Source organism: Budorcas taxicolor, chromosome 5 (genome assembly GCF_023091745.1).
Source record: "Budorcas taxicolor isolate Tak-1 chromosome 5, Takin1.1, whole genome shotgun sequence".
NCBI lineage: Eukaryota > Metazoa > Chordata > Mammalia > Artiodactyla > Bovidae > Budorcas > Budorcas taxicolor.
This window is the reverse complement of record NC_068914.1, coordinates 118,903,112-118,927,524: the sequence shown is the minus strand read 5'-3', so window position 1 is coordinate 118,927,524 and position 24,413 is coordinate 118,903,112. Positions and strand designations below refer to the sequence as shown.

The window sequence follows — 24,413 nt, the reverse complement described above, 5'->3', positions numbered from 1 at the left end:
AGGCCCTAAATGAAGGGCATATGAAAGCAAATTCTGGAGGCTGCATCTTCCCTGGGGGGCTGTTCTTCCCTTTCAGCACCAGCCATCCCAGAGGAACCGGCAGGAGTGAGAAAAGGGGTGCAGGCATCTGGCCAACATGACGGTGATGATAAACTCAATCTGTTCGGTAAATCTCTTCTCATTCATTCATTCATTCATCACTGCTGAACACCTACTGTGTCCCAGGCACTTACAGTCTCAGGACAACCGAAGGTGTTCTACGAGCCCCTTTTAAAAGTGAGGAAACAGACTCAGGGCCACTTGCCCAGGTCAGGAAGACGACAGTGATTTCAGTCTGGGGTACCTGACCGCAGAGCAAGAGGGGCCTCCCGGGAAAGTCAGCCTCCTTGGGAGGTGGGGGGCGGGGGGAGGGGGGGAGGGGAAGGGAAATATTCAGGATGCTTGCTTTCATTCCAGGTGTGGTGTATGATACGTTCTCCACTCACAAGACGGGCTGGGCTCAGAGGAAAGTACAACTTCAAATTCCTGAGTCCAGCCGCTCCCCCACATCCTCCACTTGTCCTTTGTCCATAGACATCACTTTTAACACTTTCGTATTTAAAGCGCATAACATCCCTGGGCTTTAAGGAGCCAAAGACTGGATTTCTTGATGCACTTTACGTCCACGCTCCCTGGAATCTGGGACTTGGACGGGCGAAAAGCGCTGCTTCAGCGAGGTCAAGCTGGCTGAAAGCTCGGCCTGGGCAAGCGCACCTCGGTCCAGTGCGCCGGCGCCGCTCCAGTCTCCCGCGCTCGCGAAAGGCCCAGTTCATGGGCGAACCCACTTCCAGAAGGGCAGGAGGGTAGGGCGAGTCCCCATTTCTCCCAAAGATGGGCCTAGCCAGCCTCTGACCAATCAGAAAGCTTGTTTTATCACCGCTTCTGGATATACTAGGTTGGAGCTGCTTTTCCCTGAACTTTCAAGCCGTGCGGGGACGGGAGGCGGAAATGATTGACATCTTCTGCAACTATTAGTCAAGCGAGATAAACTGGAAGAGCAGTTACTACTACGAATTATCTGGCGAGGAAAGGCTGTTAGCCCTGCCCCCTTCTCTCACTGGTCTCCGTGAGCCCTAGTCGGGGCGGGAGTTTTTGATGGCAGCCAATCGGTGGCCAGCGAGGAGGAGGGGGACGAGGAGGCGGGGCAGGCGGGCGGTGGTTGCCCGGCGATCGCAGCCACAGTGGGGCTGGGGGCCGGAGGGTGTCTGGGTCACTGTTCCCGAACCACATTGCCGGGCGCTGGACTGAGTTCGGGAGCCGCATCACCTCCCTGGTACCTTCCCGGCTGCCTTCTGAAGAACTTGACCCCTTCTAGCGCTCCTCCGCGCCCCACCGCGACCCTAGCGCCAGATACCGCCCCGCGGGCTGCCCGGAGGGTCCAGGCCCCATTGTCCCGGTCCCCACCGCGGCCACTGGCCCCTTGAGCGCCAGTTCTCCCTACTCCCCTTCCCAGACAGGGCCACCAACGCCTCCAGCAGCCGCTCTTCTCTTGTCTGGTCCGTGGAGGTGGTTGGTTACCATGGTGAAGCTGGCAGCCAAATGCATCCTGGCAGGTGAGTCTGAAAACTTGCGGGCGAATACAGTGTCCGGAGTCCAGAGACTTCATATATTGTTGAGAACTTTTGTTCACGTAAGTTGTCTACCGTCTTTCCCTTTCTCCCTCCCAAAGGCGAGCTAATGCAGTTACTGATAGAGTAAATTCCATTAGGCATGGGATAATCATCTTCCAGAGCACATTTGGAGCTGCGGCTGGTTTCCTTCGCTCCCTGTCACACTCTGAGACCCCCGTCAACAATTGGAGCTGTACTCAAGAGGAGCAGACTGGCTTTTAACAAAATCAGGCTAAGCTCACCATAAATTCTTTAACGAAACCATGTGCTGTACTCCAAAGTTAGGCATCGGTGACTTAGGTGGATTATGGACCTGGGACCTCAGAGCACAGATGTACTTTCCTGAGTCCTTGCTGCGTTGCCAGGCACATGTATTTCATTTAACCCTTTCACAGTAGGTAGCACCGTGGAGTAGGGCTTCCCTGGTAGCTCAGCTGGTAAAGAATCTGCTTGCAGTGCAGGAGAACCCGGTTCAATCCCTGGGTCAGGAAGATCCCCTGGAGAAGGGAATAGCAACCCATTCCAGTATTCTTGCCTGGAGAATCCCCATGGGCAGAGGAGCTTAGCGGGCTACAGTGCATGAGGTTGCAGAATCTGACACAACTGAGCAACTAAGCACAGCATGGCACCCTGGGTTAGACGCTCAATTGTTCTGACCTCATTGAGGACTGAGATGAAGTCTCTTGCCCAAGGTCACCCCCGAGTGAAGGAAGGTCCTAGCCGGGATTCCCACCCTCCAGATCTGCTCACCCCCATAATTCTTAACTTGTGTTACTGTTGAACCTGTGACCTTTCCAGGTTTTTCTGACCAATTCAGGAAAGAAGCAGTGAGAGATTATGTAGAGGAAACGGAGATTCTTTTTTTTATTATTCTTCTCTTTCAGACTGAAAGGGGTGGTGTTTGTAATGACTTTTCCAGTTTGGAAGTAAAAGGGTCACACAGAAAGATGACTGATCGAAGTCACTCAGATCATGCTGGAGCAAGAGAAATGGTCGGTCTTCAAAAGCAGTGTCTAGTTTCCAGAGCACCAGCGGGGGCAGTATTGTGCAACAAAAATAATTCCACAGATTGGCTGTGTCCTCTTGGACAAAGCACTTCTCTGAGCCTCAGTCTCCTCATGGATAAGGTGAAGACGTTTTTCTCTGAAGTTAGATTTTTTTTTAATGGGCTTCTCTCTCTGACTGTTCTTTCTCCTATTTCTTTTTTAAATCAACTTCTATCACGAAGCTAACTTACTGAGCATCATCTTTGTGCCTGCGCTGTGCTATACCCTCAGCACAGGTCATCTCAACAGCACTATGGGGTCAGGATTATCGTCATTCTCCTCTACAGATGGGGCAGCTGAGGCCTAGAGAGGTTGGGGCATTTGCCCTGGGTCACACAAGCTGGATTTGGCTGAGCTGGTATCTAGACCCAGGTGATCTGATTTCCAGGGCTTGTTCTTGGCCCCACAGGCTACCATCTCAGGCCTTGATTCTAGACTCCTTGTCCTTTATACTCACATCCTCAGATACTAGTTTTACCTGATTTCATCCGTGGCCTTATAAGTCGTTCCTAAACTCCAACCTAGCCCTCAATCTGTAGCCTCCTTTTGAGGCCTTAAGGATATCTGTCTCATCTTGGAAGTTTCCAGGGACCAACAGAGCTCAGTGCAGGGAATCACTATGCACAGCCCATCTCCACCGCATCCCCACCACATGCACCTCCTCCCGCACTGACCAGCTCTTTAAACGGAGTCAATCTGCGTCTGTTCTCTCACAGAACTACCTACCAAAGGTCCTGATAATTCAAGTGCTTATTCAGTCCTCATATTTATTGAGCACCTACTATGTGTAAGTCACCACGCAACGTGCACTGGGAATCCCAGGATGAACCCAGCCCACTCCCACACTGAAGGAAGCCCTGGATTGCACACAAACGCTTTTAACGCAGCAAACACCCTTTGTGTGCCAGCTCCCAGAGGAATACCTCTAGGCACGGCTGCTAATTGTGTGCTGCTTCAGATGAAGACAGAAAGCAACACTTAACATTCATCTGTATTTTATGTGCTTCCAGATCACTTAAATATTACTTAATATATGTCAGGTGCTATAGATGTTAACTCCTTAAATCCTCATAATGATTCTCTGAGATGGGTATTGTTATTCCCCATTTTGGAGATGTAGCAGCTGAGACCCAGAGAGATTACAGAACCAAGGTCACACAGCTCATAAGCCTTGGAGCTGGGATCTGTGCCCTGAGTACCATGGACTTAGTGCCTCTTGGCAGACATGGGGGGTGATGATTGTGCCCCCCTGGAAGGTTGCTCTGCCTAGTCTCCTGCCACCAGCAGTGAGCCACAGTAGCCAGGCAGGTAAAGACAGAGGACCGAGAGATGACCTTCAGAGGCTGGTCATCAGAAGGACATTCTTTGAGCTTTGCCTGGCAGAAAATTGAGCAGGATTAGGATTTGTATTAGGGAGACCTAGAAGAAGATTTTCTTTGAGGAATTATCAGGGAGCAAGAGAACAGGAGGGTAGAGCCCAGATCTTGTGTGTGGGATAGTCGGAGACAGGGTTGGAAGGTAGAGAAGGATACACAGTGGAAAGCATCTTTGGACGGGCTCTGTGAGCACATCACCGGGGGAGAGCTCTGTTTTAGGAAGGCCTGTCTGTTGATGCCAAACTCAGGGTGAAAGAAAAGCAGCAAGAAAAAACAAAACGGAAATAGGGCCAACTGGGAAGTTTTTGCAGTCCAGACCTAGACAAGCAAACAGAAGATACATTAGGCATTTCAGCAGAGAGGTTCTAATGTATGGAATTGGTTCATCGGGTGTCAGAGACTGAAAAACCCAGGAGACAACATTGTCATGACACTGAAGGGGTAGGTAGAGATCAGCGTTGTCAGAAGCTTGACAACTCCCCGAGCCAGGATCCAGATTGCCAAGGAGGGGACACTGCCCGGCTGGGGCGGTACCCGGTGTGTGATGTCAGCACTTGTCATAGATCACTAGGACCCATTGCCCGCTAGCCGGGAGCTCAGTCCTGTGTTTAGGGAAAGACAAGTCCAGCCCGTCCCGAGGGGCTTTGTCTTAAGATCACTTCTAGTACTGAGTGCTACATGAGGTAGGGTCCAGGCAAAAAGCTGAAACTACACTCAGTATCTAGATAGTGAGGATTTAGCATGGGATGTTCATTAAACACGTACTGGAGGGCTGGGAAGACAAATGGAAACAGCGAGGCAGCACAGAGGAAATGCAGGAAGGAGCCTCACCCCAGGGCTGCAGGAACAGAGGGAAGATGGCTGGGTATCAGAACCCCGAAGCTCAGAAGGGCCCTCGGAATTGAGCTGCAGATCTCTGAGAAGGGGACCCTACCCACCGATGTTAGTGTCTCTGAGGGGATGTACTCAGGCTGGCCCAGAAGTGCAGAACCACGAACCACACAACTGGAGGCAGCAGCCGACCTCTGCTGCTGGGGTGAAGGCCATCACTAGGAGACTGCTAGGAGAAACTGCAAGCAAAGGAGAAGGAGCAAGCCCCTCTTCCTACCCCCAACCAGCCTTCCACATTGGAAGAGTTCTTGAACTCACATTGGCTGAGTCGACAGGAAGCCCCTGGGAGATGGAGAAATGTGTGTGCGGAGCCCCAGCTCCAGCATCACAAGGCAGAGCACGGATGGATGAGTTTGGGGCTGAGACAAGAGACCTAGTTGAAGTTTAAGGTAACTAGGGCAGTGTCAGCCCTGACAACAAAGGAAATTCGGGCTGGAGACCCAGCGAAGGATGTAAGGAATAAAGAGGAGGTTGCCTGGGTGTGGGAGGAAGGAGGTGGAGACTTCAGAGGTGACTGTGGGTGAAGTCTAAGGACAGTGAGAGTGAATGGTGAACAGAACAAGTGAGACAGGTGGGCAGGACCGCTCTGGCCCCAGCGTGGCTGTGGACACACTTGAGATTGGGTGAAGACCCTGCATTGCAGTGAAGACACCCACAGGTTGTTGGAAATGCAAAGCTTGGGAGATGAACTGTGGCATATGAAGTAACAGCAAAGGTAGTGAGAGTAAGTGGGACAGAGTGGATGGGGACTAAGGATGGATGCACAAGAATGTCCACGTGGGGGGAGGGGGAGGAGCAGCAGGAAGACCAAGCCAGTGCAGGCTCACCAGGGCCAGAGGGCTGCGGAAGGAGGGATGCTCCTTCAAGCTGACATCTTTCAGAGACACTAAGGACCATGAAGGACTGGGAAAACCACTGAACTTGGCAATTATGAGGTCACAGGTGACCTTGCAGATGGCACCCTCTCCATCAAGCAGTGCACCCGTTGTCCCCTGTCCCCACCATCACCCCTGGGCTCAGCCTCCTCCAGGGAAGTCCTCCCTGCTGACGAAAGCCCTCATTAGCTTTTCTCCTCCCTGTGCCCTCAGACACCTTGGTTCTCAGCTTGCATTATTTGAACTTGCACTTGTCATCTTGTTGCTCTGCAAACGTGTTTATCAGCTGGCTCCCCTTCCTGCGCATGCTCAGATCCTTCCTTAGCCAACACCAGAGGTTTTCCAGAAGTATGGGGAACTCTGACTGACGGTCGGAAGCAATATATATGAAATTAACCAGAACAAATCTGTGGGGAATTTCACAAGCGGGAGGAGTCAATTTCCAACTGGATGCAGAAGCAAAATTGAAGTCAAGAGGGTGGATACAGTTGTCTCCTGAAAGGCTGCAGGGATGAGGACCCACAGGGGCAGTTTAGAAATGGGCCAGAAGGGTCCCTGAGCTCTAGGAGAGGGGTGGACTGGCAGAAAGAGTGTGCTACTGGAATCCTAGGCAGATTACTTAGCTCTCTGAGTTTCAGTATCTTCATCTGTCAAGTAAGGGGCCTGGGAAGGAGTGAATGAGATTGTATGAATGGGTCCATAACGGAGGCTCAACCCATGTTGGCTCCCTTCTAAGAAGTGGTAGCAGATAGAAAAGCAAGACCTGACTAGCTCATCCAGACCCAGAGAAGTCAACGTGAAAGGAAATGTCACGAGTAGTCAAGTAATTGTCTCACATGAGGTGACAAAAGTCAAAACTGGAAAGTGAACAGAGCAGCGGGCTATCAAGTCAAGTGAAAGGAACGCTGAGCCACCCATGATGTGGGTCAAGGTGAGGAGATGACATCAAAGGATGCAACTAAGAAGGCTGTGAGCTTGATGGCGATTGTGCTGAGGATCAAAGGGGTGAGAAAGCAGAAGACAGGTGTTCCGCCAAGGTGCTGGGTGATGGAGGGAGAGTCAGTGTGAAGCTCAAGGTGGAAAAGATCTTGCAAATGAAAACAGCATGGTATCAAAGGAGGCCACACAGAGCCACTGGTGGGGGTGTTGGGAGGGCACGGGAGTGAAGGATAAGGCCTGAGAGTCTCCAGCACCCCTTGGGGCCTGGGAGGAACTCCAGAACAAATTGCCCCTGCTACCTTGTGAAAGGTCCCGGTCTCAGACTTGAAAATGTGACATTAACTTTTAGTTTGGAGGTACCAATTTATGGGGCTGTCCACTGACAAAAGAAAGTTGAGGAAATGGGCCCTTTAGGTATAAGATGGACTTAGAGGAACCAGTGGCTGTTGCCAGTAGACTTAAAGGAGAGGCCCTGGGAAGATGCGTCCACAGTGGTTGCAAATGGATACCAGGAGGTAGAAGTGGAAAATGTCCTTTGGAAATGGGTTTCAGGTGGCACATGTAGTCCCTGACTGTCAAAAATATGGTCCCACCTAACTCTCACCCCCTCTACCCCCCAGTAATTATGCAGGATTCTAAGGATGAATGCTCTAAGCTCAGAGTGGTTCAGTTAGTCACCTGAACCCATAAGTCTGTGCCTGGTCATACCTCCTTGCCTTCAAGTGTTAAGTCACTTCAGTTGTGTCCAACTCTTTGTGACCCTTTGGACTGTAGCCCACTAGGCTCCTCTGTCCATGGGATTCTCCGGCAAGAATACTGGAGAGGGTCACCATGCCCTTCTCCAGGGAATCTTCCTGACCCGAGGATTGAACCCATGTCTCTTACATCTCCCGCATTGGCAGGTGGGTTCTTTACCACTAGCGCCACCTGGGAAGCTTTTTACCTTCAGGACTTCAGAGTAAATTCAAGTTTGTAAGGAATAGGTTTTCCCCATCAGGTATGTTTCAGTGGAAGAGTCTCGGTTCTGTTTCCAGTGCTCAGAAGCCCTCCTTCGACTGTTACCTTCTGGGTTAGTTTTTGTAGATGAAAGGATTAGCCCGGAAGAAATGAAGCTGGTTTGGAAAATGGGTCTCACAGACTCATTGCCCTTCCAGCAACCCCAGGGCAATTTCCCATGAGAATCAGGCACGTTTTCTCTGAGAACTCATTGAAGTTTTTCGGTTTCTAGACTAAATTTCTGGATTGAGAGATCCTTGAGTCAGATTAGTGTGAAAGCAGTGTTTTTCTTCTACTCTGACCTTGCAGGAGACCCCACCGTGGGCAAAACCGCCCTGGCACAGCTCTTCCGCAGCGACGGGACCCATTTCCAGAAAAACTACACCCTGGTGAGATGTGGGTGTAGTAGGCCTGGCAGAGGCTTAAAGAGAAGTGATCAGATAACCCTAAGGGAGTGACTTTCCCAATGTCCTTAAGAAACCCTCAGAGACCTGACGAATGGCCACAAGCCACAGGGTGTGGAGCTATATGGAGCAGACTAGCCTGTGGTCTGCTGGCCACCACACACAGCTTGCTCGCGGGCAGGGGGGTGGACGAGACTAGGTCCTCTCTGACTTCTGCACAAGAAGTGAGCCCAGAACAGATACCGGAGCCAGGGACATGCCTCCCAGGGTGGGGTGCTGTTCCTGACAACACACCCCGTGGGGCCCCCTGACATATGTGTTCTTCCTTTTCCTCCACAGACAACAGGGGTGGATCTGGTGGTAAAGACAGTGCCAGTCCCTGACACGGGGGACAGTGTGGTGAGTGGTCCCCTTGCTCTCCCGAGGGAGCTCAGTGCTGCCCCGGCTCTGCCTGCGGACCCCAGGGGTCACTGTCCCCCTCCCTGGGAGAGAAGCAGCGCTATCCCTGGGGAATAGCGATTTCCTAGCTCTCGCCTTCTGGGGGAAGGACTTCAGTCGAGAGACATAGGGCAGCTATTTTTTTTTAAATTGGATGTAGTTGACAAAGTTGTGTTTCAGGTATACAGCAAAGTGAATCAGGTATATATATCAGTAGTTGCTCAGTTGTGTCCAAGTCTTTGTGACCCCATGGACTGTAGCCCTCCAGGCTCCTCTGTCCTTGGAATTCTTCAGGCAGGAATACTGGAGTGGGTTGCCATGCCCTTCTCCAAGGGATCTTCCTAACCCAGGGATCAAATCCAGGTCTCCTGCATTGTGGGCAGGCTCTTTACCATCTGAGCCACCAGGGAAGCCCCCATGTATATGTGTGTGTGTGTGTGTTATATATATACACTCTTTCAGATTATTTTCCCAATGGGCCATTACAGACTATTGAGTAGAGGTCTTGGTGCTATACAGTAGGTCCTTATTAGTTATCTGTTTTATATATAGTAGTGTGTGTGTGTCAATTCCAATCTTCCAATTTATCCCTCCCCCTGTTGACCCCTGGTAGCCATAAGTTTGTTTTCTATGTCTGTAACTTGATTTCTGTTTTGAGGATAAGTTCATTTGTACCCATTTTTTGTAATCCACATTTAAGCAATATCATATGATATTTGTCTTTGACATAGAACAGTTTTAAATAGCAATAGTTTTATTAAGCAAAACAAGAGTATCCTCTTGAGAAAGAACAGGTTGTTTGGAAATCAGAAGCAGCCCCACAGTGGGGTACGGTTGGGGTCTTTAGAGCAGTGGTCCCTCCCTGTGCCCTGCATAGTCTGACTGACAAGTTGATTGACAGCTTTAGGTTCTAGAATTTTTCTCCTCATGCATAGGCGGCTTACCCATAAGCACCCAAGTGTAACCCACAGCGGGGGTGCAGGGGGCGGGCAGAAAGTGCAGTGCTAATTTATTACATTAGCATGCATTAGCATAATGAACCCCTGGTTACTTTGAGTCACCATTTAGGTCTTGGTGTGCCTGTGCCAACCTGTGCTGGAGGTTTTATCTTGCTTGATTTTGACAAGGCTGGAAAGTTAGCAGTAGTCCTTGACTAGAAAGAGGTGGTCAAGGACTAGGAGAAGAAGGATCTCTGGGCATGCTCTGATCACCAGTGTCCAGGTGGGGGAAGGAAGGAGGACCATGTCCAGGATGGAGTAGGACCTGCTCACATCTGAGTAGCTACCCAGTAGTGCCAGGACTTGGTCTAGATGGGAACAGAATGAGGGGAACATGGGAAGCACTGTAGGGAAGGGACGAAGAAGAGGAGGTGAGGCCAACAATTGTCAAAAGAAAAGAAGGCTAGGAACTCAGATGTACATATTTCAGCTGTGACACTGCCATGGCCAGGTTCCCTCCTGAAATAGTTAACTGTTGTTCAGTCACCCAGTCCTGTCTGACTCTTTGCAACCCCGTGGACTGCAGCACGCCAGGCTTCCCTGTCCTTTACTATCTCCCGGAGTTTGCCCAAACTCATGTCCATTGAGTTAACCAGAACCTAATTATATGACTGTCTCTACCACCCCATAGTTTTGTAATGATTTGAAGAAAAGAATAAAGCAATATCCTGATTTTCAGTTAGCAAAAGTGAGGGGATATTTTGTAACAGTATTTGGTGACTTGGGCAGCCATATATTATGTTATTAATAAATAGAAGTCTATATTCAATTAATAAAATCTATAGAGAAAAAGAAGAGAAAGTGAGGAAGACTGGACTCTGGACCTCACCCTTAGAACTTCCTGAGTGTCAAGGTTCCTAACCCGCATCTCTCTGTGGTAAAGCTCAACCCTTGAAATTGAATTCCAAGCTGTTACATTTGCCTGTGGGCTTCCCTGGTGGCTCAGTGCTAAAGAATCAGCCTGCCAGTGCAGAAGATCCCTGGGTCAGAAAGATGCCCTGGAGAAAGAAATGGCAACCCCCTCCAGTATTCTTGCCCGGGGAATCCCATGGACAGAGGAGCCTGGCGGGCCACAGTCCATGGGGTCAGACACGACTTAGCAACCAAACAACAATGTTTGCATGTACTTTCCTGGAGAGAAGGTTTAAGAATTGCCAGATTGTCAGAGCAGTCCGTGAGCAAAAGCAATTTTCAGTACCCGGCATGCAGTGAGAAGGGATAGAATGAATGCAGCCATCACCAGTGTGCAAAGCAGAGGGTGATGCTGACCTTCAGACAGCGTGTGCTGGTCACCAGGGCCAGTGGGAAATTACAGGGGCACTGAGGGAGACTTCCTGGAGTGGCAGCAATGGGGAGGGGCTCTCACCTGGGCCGGCAAAGGTTGGGACACAGAAGGGTCATCTGAGCCCTCCGCCAGCATCAAGCCTCAGCTGTCCAGAACCCTGACAGACTGCCCTACTTTAAATGCCTTCCCCAGGCCTCCTCCGTGACCTCCTTTAAACAGGATCGTTTTTCAAGATTTGAAAATCAATTTGGTTAACAAAGTGCAGAATGACCTTTTGGAAACCAGAGCACTTGTCAGCCTGTTTAGCATTCTGTTCTGCCAGGTGGGGAGTCAGCTTGTTCCTGGTATTTTTGCACTCGAGGTTAGAAGAGGTGAGACGCCACCCAGAAGGGGCTGCTTGGGGTGGGAAACAGTTGTACCTGAGTTCGTTGCTCTTCCCATCCTCTTCTGCCTGCCGAGGGCAAGAGATAAATATATGTGCATGTGTGCATGCGTGGATCATCCTAAAGGTGAGCGGGAGTGCTATCTGTGTGTGCAGGGGTTTCCTCAACTTTCTGAGACCGGCCTTTCTGATTCCAGGAACTGTTTATTTTTGACTCAGCCGGCAAAGAGCTGTTTTCTGAAATGCTGGATAAATTGGCAAGTATCAGTCTTTTTTCTAACCTCCGCCTCCCTCCAAAGGTTTGCCCCTTAACAATGCCCACTGCACTCCAGTCGCCAGGAGAGGTGACCATGGCAACATTCTTTAAGGGTCATTCCTCCCAGCCTTGGGGCTTGTGGCCCCTTGGCAGGTAGAGCAGCTTTTGAATGTGATTTGTGATTGCCCCTCCCCCCAACTCTGGACCAGCTGGGCTCCCAGTGTGCCAGAGTAGCCTCCGACTCTGGTGACTCTTCTTAGGCAACCGCCTCCTAGGGATGTTTTTTTTAGTGATAAAGAGCCTGCCTGCCAATGCAGGAAACTTAAGAGATGCAGGTTCGATCCCTGGCTTGGGAAGATCCCCTGGAGGAGGACACAGCAACCCACTACAGTAATCTTGCCTGGAGAATCCCATGGACAGAGAAGCCTGGCATACAGTCTATGGGATCACAGAGTCGGACATGACTGAAGCAGCTTAGCACACATGCCACCTCCTAGGCCTAGAGCAAAGATTTCCTTCCCCACTAGGGGGTGCCCTCGAGGTCCCATAGCATGGCTCACCTTCCAGTTCGGTTGAGTTCAGTCACTCAGTCATGTCCAACTCTTTACAACCCCATGGACTGCAGCACGCCAGGCCTCCCTGTCCATCACCAACTCCCGGAGTTTACCCAAACTTATGTCTATCGAGTCGGTGATGCCATCCAACCATCTCATCCTCTGTCGTCCCCTTCTCCTCCCATCTTCAATCTTTCCCAGCATCAGGGTCTTTTCAAATGAGTCAGTTCTTCACATCAGGTGGCCATAGTATTGGAATTTCAGCTTCAGCATCAATCCTTCCAATGAATATTCAGGACTGATTTCCTTTAGAATGGACTGATTGGATCTCCTTGCAGTCCAAGGGACTCAACAGTCTTCTCCAGCACCACAGTTCAAAAGCATCAATTCTTCAGCACTTAGCTTTCCTTATAGTCCATCTCTCACGTCCATACATGACTACTGGAAAAACCATAGCTTTGACTAGACAGAACTTTGTTGGCAAAGTAATGTCTCTGCTTTAGAATATGCTATCTAGGTTGGACATAACTTTTCTTCCAAGGAGCAAGCGTCTTTTAACTTCATGGCCGTAGTCACTATCTACAGTGATTTTAGAGTCCAAAAAAATAAAGTCTGTCACAGTTTCCATTGTTTCCCTATCTATTTGCCATGAAGTGATGGGAACAGATGCCATGATCTTCATTTTCTGAATGTTGAGTTTTAAGCCAGCTTTTTCACTTTCCTCTTTCACTTTTATCAAGAGGCTCTTTTGTTCTTCTTCACTTTCTGCCATAAGGGTGGTGTCATCTGCATGTCTGAGCTTATTGATATTTCTCCCAGCAATCTTGATTCTAGTTTGTGCTTCATCCAGCCCAGTGTTTCTCATGATGTACTCTGCATAGAAGTTAAATAAGCAGGGTGACAATATACAGCCTTGAGATACTCCTTTCCCTATTTGGAACCAGTCTGTTGTTCCCTATCCAGTTCTAACTGTTGCTTCTTGATCTGCATACAGATTTCTTAGGAGGCAAGTCAGGTGGTCTGGTATTCCCATCTCTTTCAGAATTTTCCACAGTTTTTTGTGGTCCACACAGTCAAAGGCTTTGGCATAGTCAGTAAAGCAGAAGTAGATGTTTTTCTGGAACTCTCTTGCTTTTTCCATGATCCAGTGGATGTTGGCAATTTGGTCTCTGATTTCTTTGCCTTTTCTAAATCCAGCTTGAACATCTGGAAGTTCATGCTTCACCTACTGTTGAAGCCTCGCTTGAAGAATTTTGAGCATTACTTTGCTAGCATGTGAGATGAGTGCAATTGTGCTGTAGTTTGAGCATTCTTTGACATTGCCTTTCTTTGGGATTGGAGTGAAAACTGACCTTTTCCAGTCCTGTGACCACTGCTGAGTTTTCCAAATTTGCTGGCATATTGAGTGCAGCACTTTCAGAGCATCATCTTTTAGGATTTGAAATAGCTCAACTGGAATTCCATCACCTCCACTAGCTTTGTTTGTAGTGATGCTTCCTAAGGCCCACTTGACTTTGCATTCCAGGATGTCTGGCTCTAGGTTGGTGATCACACCATCATGTTTATTTGGGTTGTGAAGATCTTTTTTGTATAGTTCTTCTGTGTATTCTTGCCGCCTCTTCTTAATATCTTCTGCTTCTGTTAGGTCCATACCATTTCTGTCCTTTATTGTGCCCATAGTTGCAAGCCCGCCCCATCTAGGTTTGCTTTGGGACCCGCCCCTGCTGCCCAGGCTCCTCCAGCCAGCCCACCCTTCCTCTTCGGATCCAGTTTGCTGTACCTTCTGCTAATCTGGGCCAGTGAGCTCATTAGAAGGTTTGAGATCTCCAGAACCCCTGCCTTTCCAAGAACAGCTACATTTTAATAGAAATTTTTGCTGCCCCCCTCCTTTTTTTTCTTTTTTTGTCTAAGAGAAATAGATCTAGTGATGGTAATTTCACACAAGGCTGGCCTCATGCATGAGTTCTTGGTGTTTTACCACGTGCCTACATAATGGCTGGTGCTGCCTGGCAGAGGGGATAATGTGTCTGGGGAAGTCAGGGCCGCCTGCTGCCCATCCTGGGTCCACTCACTGAGGCCTGGAGGAAGAAGGCCTCTCCTGCATATACACAGAGGTGGTCAGTGTGGCTTCAGCTAGAGTTCTTGAGTTAGTCTGTGAAATGAAAGTGTGAGGGCATCATCAATTTAGTCTAAGTTCCTCCCATCCTAGAGGCCTGCAGAGCCAATTCCAGGCTGAGCTTCCAAGGATAGCTAAAAGGAAAAGGCTTCTCCCTCACACCCTGGGAGGTGATAACACCTTAGCAATAAACCGGTCTCTAATTGTGCATAATGGGGTTCCCCAGAGACCAGGACACATATCAGCACAGTCCCACAGCCTGTGCCAGGGAGCAGGATGGCCCAGGACTCTGAGCAGCCCCAGAGGGTGCCGGCTCCTGAGAGCTTAGCCTTAGTTCTTAACTGGGACCATGAACCCTGTTCAGTGGCTGATCTGGTTTGGATTAGGGCTGACACACTGCTGGAGAAGCAGAACATACCCTTTGCATTTTAAAAAGCTGACCCTTATTAAGAAGATGTTAGCAAACCAGCTTCCAGCGACTGGCTAATGAAAAAAAAGGATGCGCTTTCAGGCCTGCAGAGCAGAAAAGCATATCAACTTGCATAAGAGTGGGCCCTCAGTGAGAACAAGTAGCAGAATCAGTTCATGGAACCGAGGCAGACAAAGCGTTGCTGGGTAGAGAAAGGCATCAGCTCCACCCTGGTGTTTGAATCCCATGTGACCTGGGCAAGTCAGTTACCCACTCTGAACTCAGTACCTTCAGCGACATGGTAGGGATCTTCAGACCAGCCCTGCAGAGTTGGGAGGTTTCATAGTGACGCACAGAAAATGCCTAGCAGAGAGCCTGGCGTGGATTGGAGCTCTCAGCTTCACGGTCACTGCGCCTAGGCCTTCCCATTCTACCTGTGAGTAAATCGTTTTCGTCCATGGGTGTGGCCCGGTTTTCTGACTCATATCCCCTTTAGGATTTTTCATTTCCCTCCATCCACGTGTCCCTTCCCTTAGAAGGCCACATTGCCTCCCCGCCTAGAAGTCACTTTCGCCGTCAGTGACGTGTTTGCATCCTGTCCCCTTGCCTAGTGGGAGAGTCCCAGTGTCTTGTGTCTTGTCTACGACGTGACCAACGAGCAGTCCTTTACCAACTGCAGCAAGTGGCTGGAGAAGGCTCGGTCTCAGATTCCAGGGACCACCCTCCCAGGTAAGAGCTGCAGGCATCCAGGGTTTCCAGCAGCTCCTCTCCTTTGAGTTGAAGGGCACAAGGTCACTGCAAAGGTACCTGTGGGTGCAAAAACAAGATGCTCTGGGCTTTGAGTGTAGCAATCTGGACTGTACCCTGGCTCTGCCCCTTCGGAGCCCTGGCAACCTCGGTGAGTTGCCACACCTCTGAGTCTGTAAAATGGACCTGGTGATGCCCATCTGGCAGGGTTGTGGGGCAACTCAAAGATACTAAGGGGGAAGGTGTTGGGATATGAATGCGAGTTGTTTCTGGAAGGCTCAGCCCAGGGAAACAGCCCTCATTTTCTCCTGTATGTGGGGCACCAGGAAACATGCAAGGCCCGCTGTCACTTCTGAATGCTCTCAATCAGTTTATTTCTCATCCCTATGTGAGATCAACAAATTCTCCTCATTAGAGACCAGGGAAAGCAATCTCCAGAGGCAGGCTCAAAAATTAGCTGCAGCGGATACAGCTGGCAACAGAACTAAATTACCTCTGCATCCCTGACTCCGAGCCCAGCCCTCAGATTAGTATTAATGACTGTTTTGAAAGTTTGCTCCATGCGCTAGAAGTGATCGCAAATGCTCACATCGGTTTGGTCCTCGCCTTCACAGCACTCGGAGCCTTAAGGAGACAAGGCAGGCAGGTACCTTCAAGGTCTAGAAAAGGGGCTGAACGAAAACTGCAGGTGGAACATGCATGCACTCTGCCGCCCACTCTGCCTCGGCCCCTGGGGCCCAGTGCAGAGTCTGCTGGTGCCCACCACTTGGGGTCAGATGGCCTCTCTCAGATGACATTTCATACCCCTCAGAAGTAGGCTGCTTGCTGTTTTTTCTCTCCAGCTGTCCTCCCAGACAGCCATGGTTATAATGCAATGCTCTGATTGTCTCTTTCGAGTAGGTGTGCTGGTGGGGAACAAGACAGACCTGGCTGGCAGGCGAGTGGTGGATATGGCCCAGGCCCAGGCGTGGGCACTGGGCCAAGGCCTGGAATGTTTTGAAACATCCGTGGTAAGTACCACCGCCTGCGCCATAGCCCAGTCTGCAGCGGGGCCTTGGCTGGAAGCAGTTTTTCACGTGACCTTGCATGCATTAAGTTGTTACCACACCATACACAGAGCCTGATTTGGAACTGATGTTAGATCCTTCGCCTGAGATCTCCTCTCAATATAGCAAGTCACTCGTGTGTTACAATGAGGTGGATCAGCCAGCCAGCCCTAGGAAAAGCTGGATAGCAGTTAGTAAGGAATACAAGCGTGTTGTGTTCAGTCGCAGTGCTGCTGGACATCTGCAGGAGGCATCATGGTTATGGCGTTGTTGGCACATTATTTTATAGGCCCTCAGAATCAGTCCCCTGATCCAGGAGCTGGTCCATACTTCCCACTTCCTGATGGGGTGACGTGACTGGCCCAAGGTCACGTGACTCATAAAGGCTTGCACCAGGACTGGGACCCCCGGCTTCTGGTTCCCCTCACTGCTCCCCGTTGCCACCTTGCTGCAGCCCCAGAGTTACTCCAGGCCACAGGAGCCCTCAGGAAGTGGGACAGAGTAGTTTGTTCCCAGCACTTTCAATACATGATATCATGATTTTGGCATGTTCACAATGTCACGTGAAGCCCCTCCTATGTGGGGAGTTCTGAGTTCCCTGCAGCCGGGGTGCAGGCATGTGACCCAGGCTATACCAGTTGGATGAACGCTAGTGCGATGATGGCAGGGGATCAAGTGAACACTGCCCCCTGCAGGAGCCACCCAGAAACATCCACTTCAGAGCCAGTAGGGGCCAGGGGCCAACGCCTTCCTGGGGCTCCTGGGTAAACTCGCCACGCCTGGCACAGCCTGAAACATCCCTAGTGGTCACTTGGACCTCACTCCCGGCCCTGTGGCCTCTGGCCTTGATTCTTTGGTTCTCGCAGAGAATCAGTGGGCTACTTAATAAATAGCCCTGAGGTTGTTTTCTGCTCAAACTCCACTTAAGTTATAGGCACTCTTGTTGCATCTACAAAACTCGACAGATGCTGCTGTTCAATTCCTATATGGAGGTGATCTGTTTTTTTTTATTTAGCTACACTGGGTCTTAGTTGCGGTGCGTGGGGGTCTTTGTTGTATTGCCGTGCGGGATCTCCCGTTGTGGTACACACTCTCCAGTTGTGGCACGCAGGCCCAGTAGCTGCAGGGTGCAAATTTAGTTGCCCCATGGCATATGGGATCTCAGATCCCCAGCCAGGGCTCGAAGATGCATCCCCTGCATTGCAAGGTGGAGTCTTGGCCACTGGGCCACCGTGGAAGTCCCTGGATGTGAACTTCCTAAAGACCCCCAAAGCAGCATGCTTTCCTTAAGGAAAGTGTAGCAAGTAGAATCGGGTGCTCTGTCCCCTGATGGTGAATAGAAGCCCTATCTGTGGGCCCCTTAAGTGTTATTTAACCTGTTTGTGCCTCAGGTTCCTCACCTATTAAATAGGGATGATGAAATATATTCCTCATTGAGTAATAAATATGACAATTAAGTCAGATGGTGAATATAAAAACAGCACAAAATCTGGGACATAGTCAACGCTCTGTCAATGTTAGCTTTTTTTAAGTATAAATATTCCCCCCAGTAATCTCATTTATACTATTATTACTCACTAAATCTTTGTATTCCTAGATTGTACGGAGGTAAATGTCAGTCTTGCCTCTGGTCCAATAATCACAAATGCTACATTAATGAAGTTCCAGTTAGTGAGCTTTTACTGTATAGAAGGTTACCCATGTTGTACGCCTCACGCCTTTGAGCAAAGCAGTAACTCTTCCACCCTCAGCAAACAATATTTCATTTTCCCTCCTCTTCCACCCACATTCATGAAATTGCCTCCTCACCCTAATATCCCACATTCTCTGGAATTCTTGATAGAACTCAGAAATTAACCTTGACTCCCAGCTTTCATCACCAGCGGCCACTAGGCTGGACATTTAAACTCTGGTCAGGTGTTTGCTGCTACATGATTGAAATGGGCGGGTATAAATGATGTCTGGGGAGGCTGCAGCTCGGCACTTGATATTAACTGTGCAGGTTAACTAGTCCCCCCTGAGCTGATGCCAACAGAAGCACCACCAGCAGCTCGGTTAAGAAAGCTGTAATTAAAAAGGAAATACAACCAAATGCCATTTGAGACTTACCCAAGCCCATCTCCTCCTCTCTTCTTACTAAATGCAGCCACAGTTGTCTTACACAGCCATTTTTTTTTGTTTTATTTTTTTATTGGAGTGTATTTGCTTTAAAATGTTGTGTTAGTTACTGCTGTTTGATTTTCTTTTTTCTTTATAATTCCATCTTCACAACATACTCATTTTAAAACTGGAGGTTTTGTACCTTTTGATCACCTTCACCCCTTTCTCCTACCCCCCACCCTCACTGCCCCGGCAACCACCAATCTACTCTGTTTCTGAGTTGTCTTTTGTTAGATCCCACTTATAGGTGACAACATAGCAATATTTGTCTTTCTCGTCTGGCTTAGCTCACTTAGCATAATACCCTCAGGATTCATTCACGTTGTCACAAATGGCAGAATGTCCTTTTTTGTGGCTGAATAGTATTCCTCTGTGTGTGGACCACATTGCCTTTATCCACTCATCAGTGTACACTTACATTATTTCTATGTCGTGACTGTTGTCGTCGATGAAGACATCTCTCCAAGATAGTGATTTCATTTCCTTGGTTACAGACTCAGAAGTGGGTCTGAGTCTGAATCATATGCAGCTCTATTTCTAATTTTTGAGGGACCTCCATCCTGCTTTCCACACTGGCTGCGCCAGTTTCATACCCACCGGCAGTGCACACGGCTTCCCACTTCTCCACGTCGTCACCAGCACTTGCTGTCTCTTGTCGTTTTGGTGATGGTCATCTTCACAGTGGGAGGTGACATAATGTGGTTAATTTGCATTTCCCCAATGGTTACTAATGCTGAGCGCCTTTGCATATACTTGTCGGTCCTTTGAATACCTTCTTTGGAAAAACATCTGTTGTTGGTTCTTTGCCCATTGTTTTCATCATAGTATTTATGTTTTTGCTGCTGAGTTGCACAGATTCCTTGTGTGTTTTGGGTGTTAGTCCTTGATGCGATGTGTGGCTTGCACATGTGTCCTTCCATCCTGCAGGCTGCCTTTCCGTCTTGCTGATGGCCCCCCGGGCTGTGCACATGCTCGTCAGTTTGCTGTCGTCCCGCTCACTGGTTTGTGCCTCTGTCGCTCATGCCTTTGGTGTCATATTCGTGAAATCATTGCCAAAGCCAGTGTCAAGGATCTTTTCCCCAATGTTTTCTTCTAGGAATTTTATGACTTCATGTCTTAGGTTCATGTCTTTAATTCATTTTCAGTTAATTTCTGTGAGTGGTGTCAGTTAGGGTTCTAGTTTCATCCTTTTGCATGTGAATATCTGGTTTTCCCAGCACTGAAGGGACTGTCTTTTCCCCTTTGAGTATTCTTGACTCCCCTGTCAAATATTAGATGACCATATCTGTATATGGTTATATCCAGGCTCTCAGTTCTGTTCCATTGCTCTTTGTATCTGTTTTTAATATTAGTGTCGCATTGTTTTGAATACTGTAACTTCGCAGTATGGTTTGAATAGGAACTATGATGCCTCCAACTTTGTTCTTTCTTATGATTGCTTTGGCTATTTGGGGTCCTTTGTCGTTCCTCTTTGACTTCCTGACACGCCTCAATATTTGGCCTTTTCACACCAAAAAAATTTAAAGTATTTCTTTAAACAGAAGTTAAAAATTTTTAATGCATTGTTTACTGCTCTAAGAAATTGCTGCTGCTGCTGCTGCTGCTAAGTTGCTTCAGTCATGTCTGACTCTGTGCAACCCCATAGACAGCAGACCATCAGGCTCCCCCGTCCCTGGGATTCTCCAGGCAAGAACACTGGAGTGGGTTGCCATTTCCTTCTCCAATGCATGAAAGTGAAAAGTGAAAGTGAAGTTGCTCAGTCGTGTCCTACTCTTAGCGACCCCATGGCCTGCAGCCTACCAGGCTCCTCCTTCCATGGGATTTTCCAGGCAAGAGTACTGGAGTGGGGTGCCATTGCCTTCTCCTTCTAAGAAGTTGGGCAATACTAAATAAAAGCAAGTTCAAGAAAGGTCCATAGGGATGGCTCCTCTTGCAGAAAGAAGAGGGGGAGGAAACTGATGTTTGTTGAGTACCTACTGTGTGCCAGGTGTTTTGCACACATTATCTATTTAGGCTTCCAACAGCCCTGCTGCTCTCTTTATCTCACTGGTGACAGACTCAGAAAGACTGCATAGCTTTCCCTGGTCACCCAGCTAACAAGGATAGAACCAGAACTAGAACACAGCCCTGCCCAGCTCGATAACCTTCTAGAAGGGATTCTGGCCTCCCACAGAGCCCACTTTGGGAGTCTCTAGGGGGAGAGGAAATGGCAACCCACTCCAGTGTTCTTGCCTGGAGAATCCCAGGGATGGTGGAGCCTGGTGGCCTGCAGTCTATGGGGCTGCACAGAGTCGGACACGACTGAAGTGACTTAGCAGCAGCAGCAGCAGCAGCAGCAGCAGCAGGGGAAGAATTCTCGGTCAGATTAAGCGCTAGTCTGACCCTGCTCTAAAGATTCTTCATGCAAAGCAGACCTACTCTACAGGTGTCCAAAGATGTCCGCGAGACTATGATTTGTCATCGAACAAAAGGACTCCTGTCATTGGCAAGCCCTCTAGCGCATTTGGAAGATGGTTCCGTTTGCATCTGCTACTTCAGGAGCACTCCGTGTGTATAAAGAGGCTCGCCTCCATTGAATTCCCGACTTTTTATGTTGTGTTTTCTGTAAGATCTAGCTTTTAAGAGCTTTCAGGTTCATTTAGAAATCCTCAAGTGTGTGCTTTGCTGGCCTCATTCCCTTCCCATTCAACACTTAACTACACTTTCAACCGAGGTAAAGTTTTGCTGTTTGACATTGCTTAGGATGTTACACTCTACAACCCAAAGCACCTTGCAGATACAACTGAATTATTCCTCTTATGTCTTGCTGCAGAGTGACAGCCTTCCAGTCCTTGGTAGTTGTATAGAACTTAGTATAGACACTTGTCTGGGCCACCAGTGGTCCTCTCATTCCTCAGCCCCCTTTCCACACTGACACTTCTGGTTCTTCTGTTGGTGACTTGTCTCCTCTGCCTTGGGACTTGCCTTCCCGGAAAGTCCAGGAACTTTCTCTGCAGGATCTGGTTTCACATACCTATTTCTGTCACCCTGTCTGGCAGAGTGGAAAGGCTGCTCTTCTCATACTTGGGGCCTCTGAATTCTAGGCTGGGCTCTGCCTAAGCCAGCTGGGCCACTGCATGCCTGGGACCCCAGACCACTGTCTGTAAAACAGAGGCACTGAGCTTGATAACCTCGTTACATCCTTTGGTTTGGAAGTCCTTCCATTTTAGTGGGACTATTTCATTGTCTCTTCTCAAGACTGCACTTCTGCCAGCAGGCAAGGATGGTCTGGAAACAAGTACTCATGCATTCATAGTTTGAGCTACTGTCTTGAAAGTAGTGGGTGTTTTCTTCTGCCAACTTATTGCTTTAAAAAAAAATTTTTTTAATACCCATGGGCACGCACATAGAGAGTGACAAACGATAGCTAAGTGGAGAGAGTATCATTTTCTTTCCCCCAGAGTTTGTCATGCTCGCCCTATAGGGCCGGTTCTTCCCACGGGATGGAGAAAATCTAGGGCAAGTTCCAGAACTTTAATCTTTCAGAAAATAAAAAATCCTTTGGGCACCTTTCGTCACAAAATTACTCATTGTTTCAGTTATAAAAGTGGCCAGTCCTGATTGACTGTCAAAATTCTTGATTTAAAGTCAGCTCCACCCCCTGAGCCTGCTGTGGGAAGCAGGACTGGGCTTCTGCGTCTGTGTTTCTACACCTGTGCCTCCCCTCCAGCTCGCTTTGCTGGGACCTGTTCTGGCCCCTCTGGACTTGCCAGGTGTCTGAGATGCCCTCCCTACCCCCATAGGGGGCACTCTCTCACCTGCAGCTTCCGCCTCATAGATGACACCTGCTCACCCTTCCTGCAACCTCGGTTCCAGGCCATCCATTGGTGGTGGAACCCATCACCCTCCTGGGGGCTGTCCCCATGAGGTCCCTTTAGGACAGCTTCACACTGGGCTCCTGCAGGGCCCTCTGCTGGTCCAGGGAAGCTCGGCTGCAACCCCAGTTTGACAGAGGAGGTAGTGCAGGCTTTCTTTCCTGTCCTGCTCAGCCATCCAAACAGCCAGCCCCAGCCTCACCTCAGTGCCTTCTAAGCCTGGGTCCAGCACCTTCCTAAGTCCCAGGGCTGTAGGCTTCTCTTGGGACTCTCCCACTGACCTCAGGGTGAGGGAGAAGAGAAGTGCCCACATCCCATCAGCACGCACACACACACCCCCACCTCTATCCTGCTTGGCCCTCCCTCCAGAGCATGCCATCTGTTGTTTTGCTTTGACCTCTGGGACCTCAGGCAAAGCTAAGCAAGAATGAGTCTCATTTTGATGTCCTGTCACACAGAGTGAGAGTGGCTAAAAGCACAGGCTCTGTGGGAACAGGTCTAGGTTCAGACCCAGCTCCATCACGGGCAAGTGTGTGGCTTTCGGCAAGCGATCTTCATCTCTTTGCATCTCGGCTGCCTTCTTGTAAAATGGGCAGAACCGTAGTAGCGGCCCCAAGTGCTGGGAAGAAGAGGTTGGGTCAGAGGTCGGAGCGCCTGACGAGAGGGGGGAATGGGGAATGCCAGCCGTCTGCAACGACCCTAAAGCCAGCCAACCCTTCTTCAACTTGTCTCTCCAGAAAGAGATGGAAAACTACGAGGCCCCCTTCCACTACCTGGCCAAGCAGTTTCACCACCTGTACCGGGAGAAGCTGGAGGTTTTCCAGGCGCTGGTGTAAGAGGCTGGCCAGACCGTTTCCTGCGACAGAACCCGGCCCTGGGCTCCGTCTCTTCAGAAGATGGGAGAAGATGGAGCTGCCTGCCACTTCCAGTCTATCGTGACAGCTTTAAATAAAAGGAGAAAATGGAGAAGCAGCAGCTCGTTCTGTTCTTGGCCAGGGCAGCCCTGGAACCATTTTACAGTTTGGCCGCTGCTCCCAGAGTAGCACCGGAGCCTCCAGTGGTGGCAGCTGGCCCTTGGGACAGTGGGCATCCTGCTCTCCCTGAAGGACACCCCCTAACAAGAGCCCACCCACAATTTGCCAGAGTCGAGATGCTCAGCTTGGAAGTTGTCGCCTGACCAGGGGGCTGATGGCCCTCTCCTTGTTCTAACAGACTCAGTTTTGCTGTCTGTCTGCCCCTTTCCGGATGCCGGAGCTCCCTGGTGATGACTTCTGTCCCTGGCAAAATAGTGCCCTCTGCCGGCCGCCCTGGGTGCCTCTTCTTGATAAAGACCCAGCCCCCTCCCAGCTGCCAGGAACCCTGAGCACCCAGGGAGCCAAGAATGAGGCCACTTTCCTTTAATGACCCCGCCTCTCAGCGAGCCGGGCAGCAGTCGTAATTCTTTGCACTGAGCTTGACTGTTTTCCATCCTGTCTCTGCTGCCAGATTAATCTTCCTAAAACACCGCTTTCATCATTTCACTCCCCTGATTAAAGACCCGTGGAAATTCCTCAGTGCCTCTTACATCAGGGCTGCGGGCCGAGGTCTGGCATCACAGCCCACCTCCGACTGTCACCCTCACCCCGAAGTCTCGGCTTCTTTCTGCTCCAGTGCCCCAGAGGGTCATAGCCCTCCTTCAGTCCCCCACTGGGTGGGAGTGGAGATGTCCAAGCACTGGCTTTGCGGGTAAACAGACCTGGGTCTGTCCCAGGGATAGAGATGAGAATGGAAATTACTCTCGTTCCTGTTTATGACCTGCCATGTCTCTACATGAGCTGAGCGTGTTACACATACTAGCTAATTTAATATTCACAACGTAGAGTCTTTTTCCCACTTTTACGAATGAGGAGCTGAAGTCAGGGTCACGGACTCCAGAGCCCGGCCCACAGCGGCCGCCCTCTCCTGAGTCCGCCTGAGCTTGACCGGGAGCAGGAGGCGGTGATGGCTAGGCTG

General features: G+C 49.7%; 1 protein-coding gene across 2 annotated transcripts; it reads left to right on the top strand.

Annotated features, from left to right (window-relative positions):
• The first annotated feature begins 1,202 nt into the window (after positions 1-1,202).
• Positions 1,203-23,917, top strand: IFT27 (intraflagellar transport 27). Of its 2 annotated transcripts, XM_052640536.1 has the most exons (7): positions 1,203-1,592; positions 8,082-8,161; positions 8,516-8,575; positions 11,477-11,536; positions 15,226-15,343; positions 16,262-16,371; positions 23,159-23,917. In XM_052640536.1, the coding sequence occupies exons 1-7, from the start codon at positions 1,559-1,561 to the stop codon at positions 23,255-23,257; spliced, it is 561 nt and encodes a 186-aa protein (XP_052496496.1). In that variant the 5' UTR covers positions 1,203-1,558; the 3' UTR covers positions 23,258-23,917. The 2 variants fall into 2 exon arrangements, with proteins under 2 accessions (XP_052496496.1, XP_052496498.1); XM_052640538.1 differs by lacking the exon at positions 11,477-11,536.
• The last annotated feature ends 496 nt before the right edge of the window (positions 23,918-24,413 follow it).

Coding starts and splice junctions, on each gene's coding strand:
- IFT27 (XM_052640536.1), top strand. CDS start 1,559: ATGGTGAAGCTGGCAGCCAAATGCATCCTGGCAG. Junction 1,593..8,081: donor AGCCAAATGCATCCTGGCAG/GTGAGTCTGAAA, acceptor CTGACCTTGCAG/GAGACCCCACCGTGGGCAAA. Junction 11,537..15,225: donor CTGAAATGCTGGATAAATTG/GCAAGTATCAGT, acceptor CCCCTTGCCTAG/TGGGAGAGTCCCAGTGTCTT.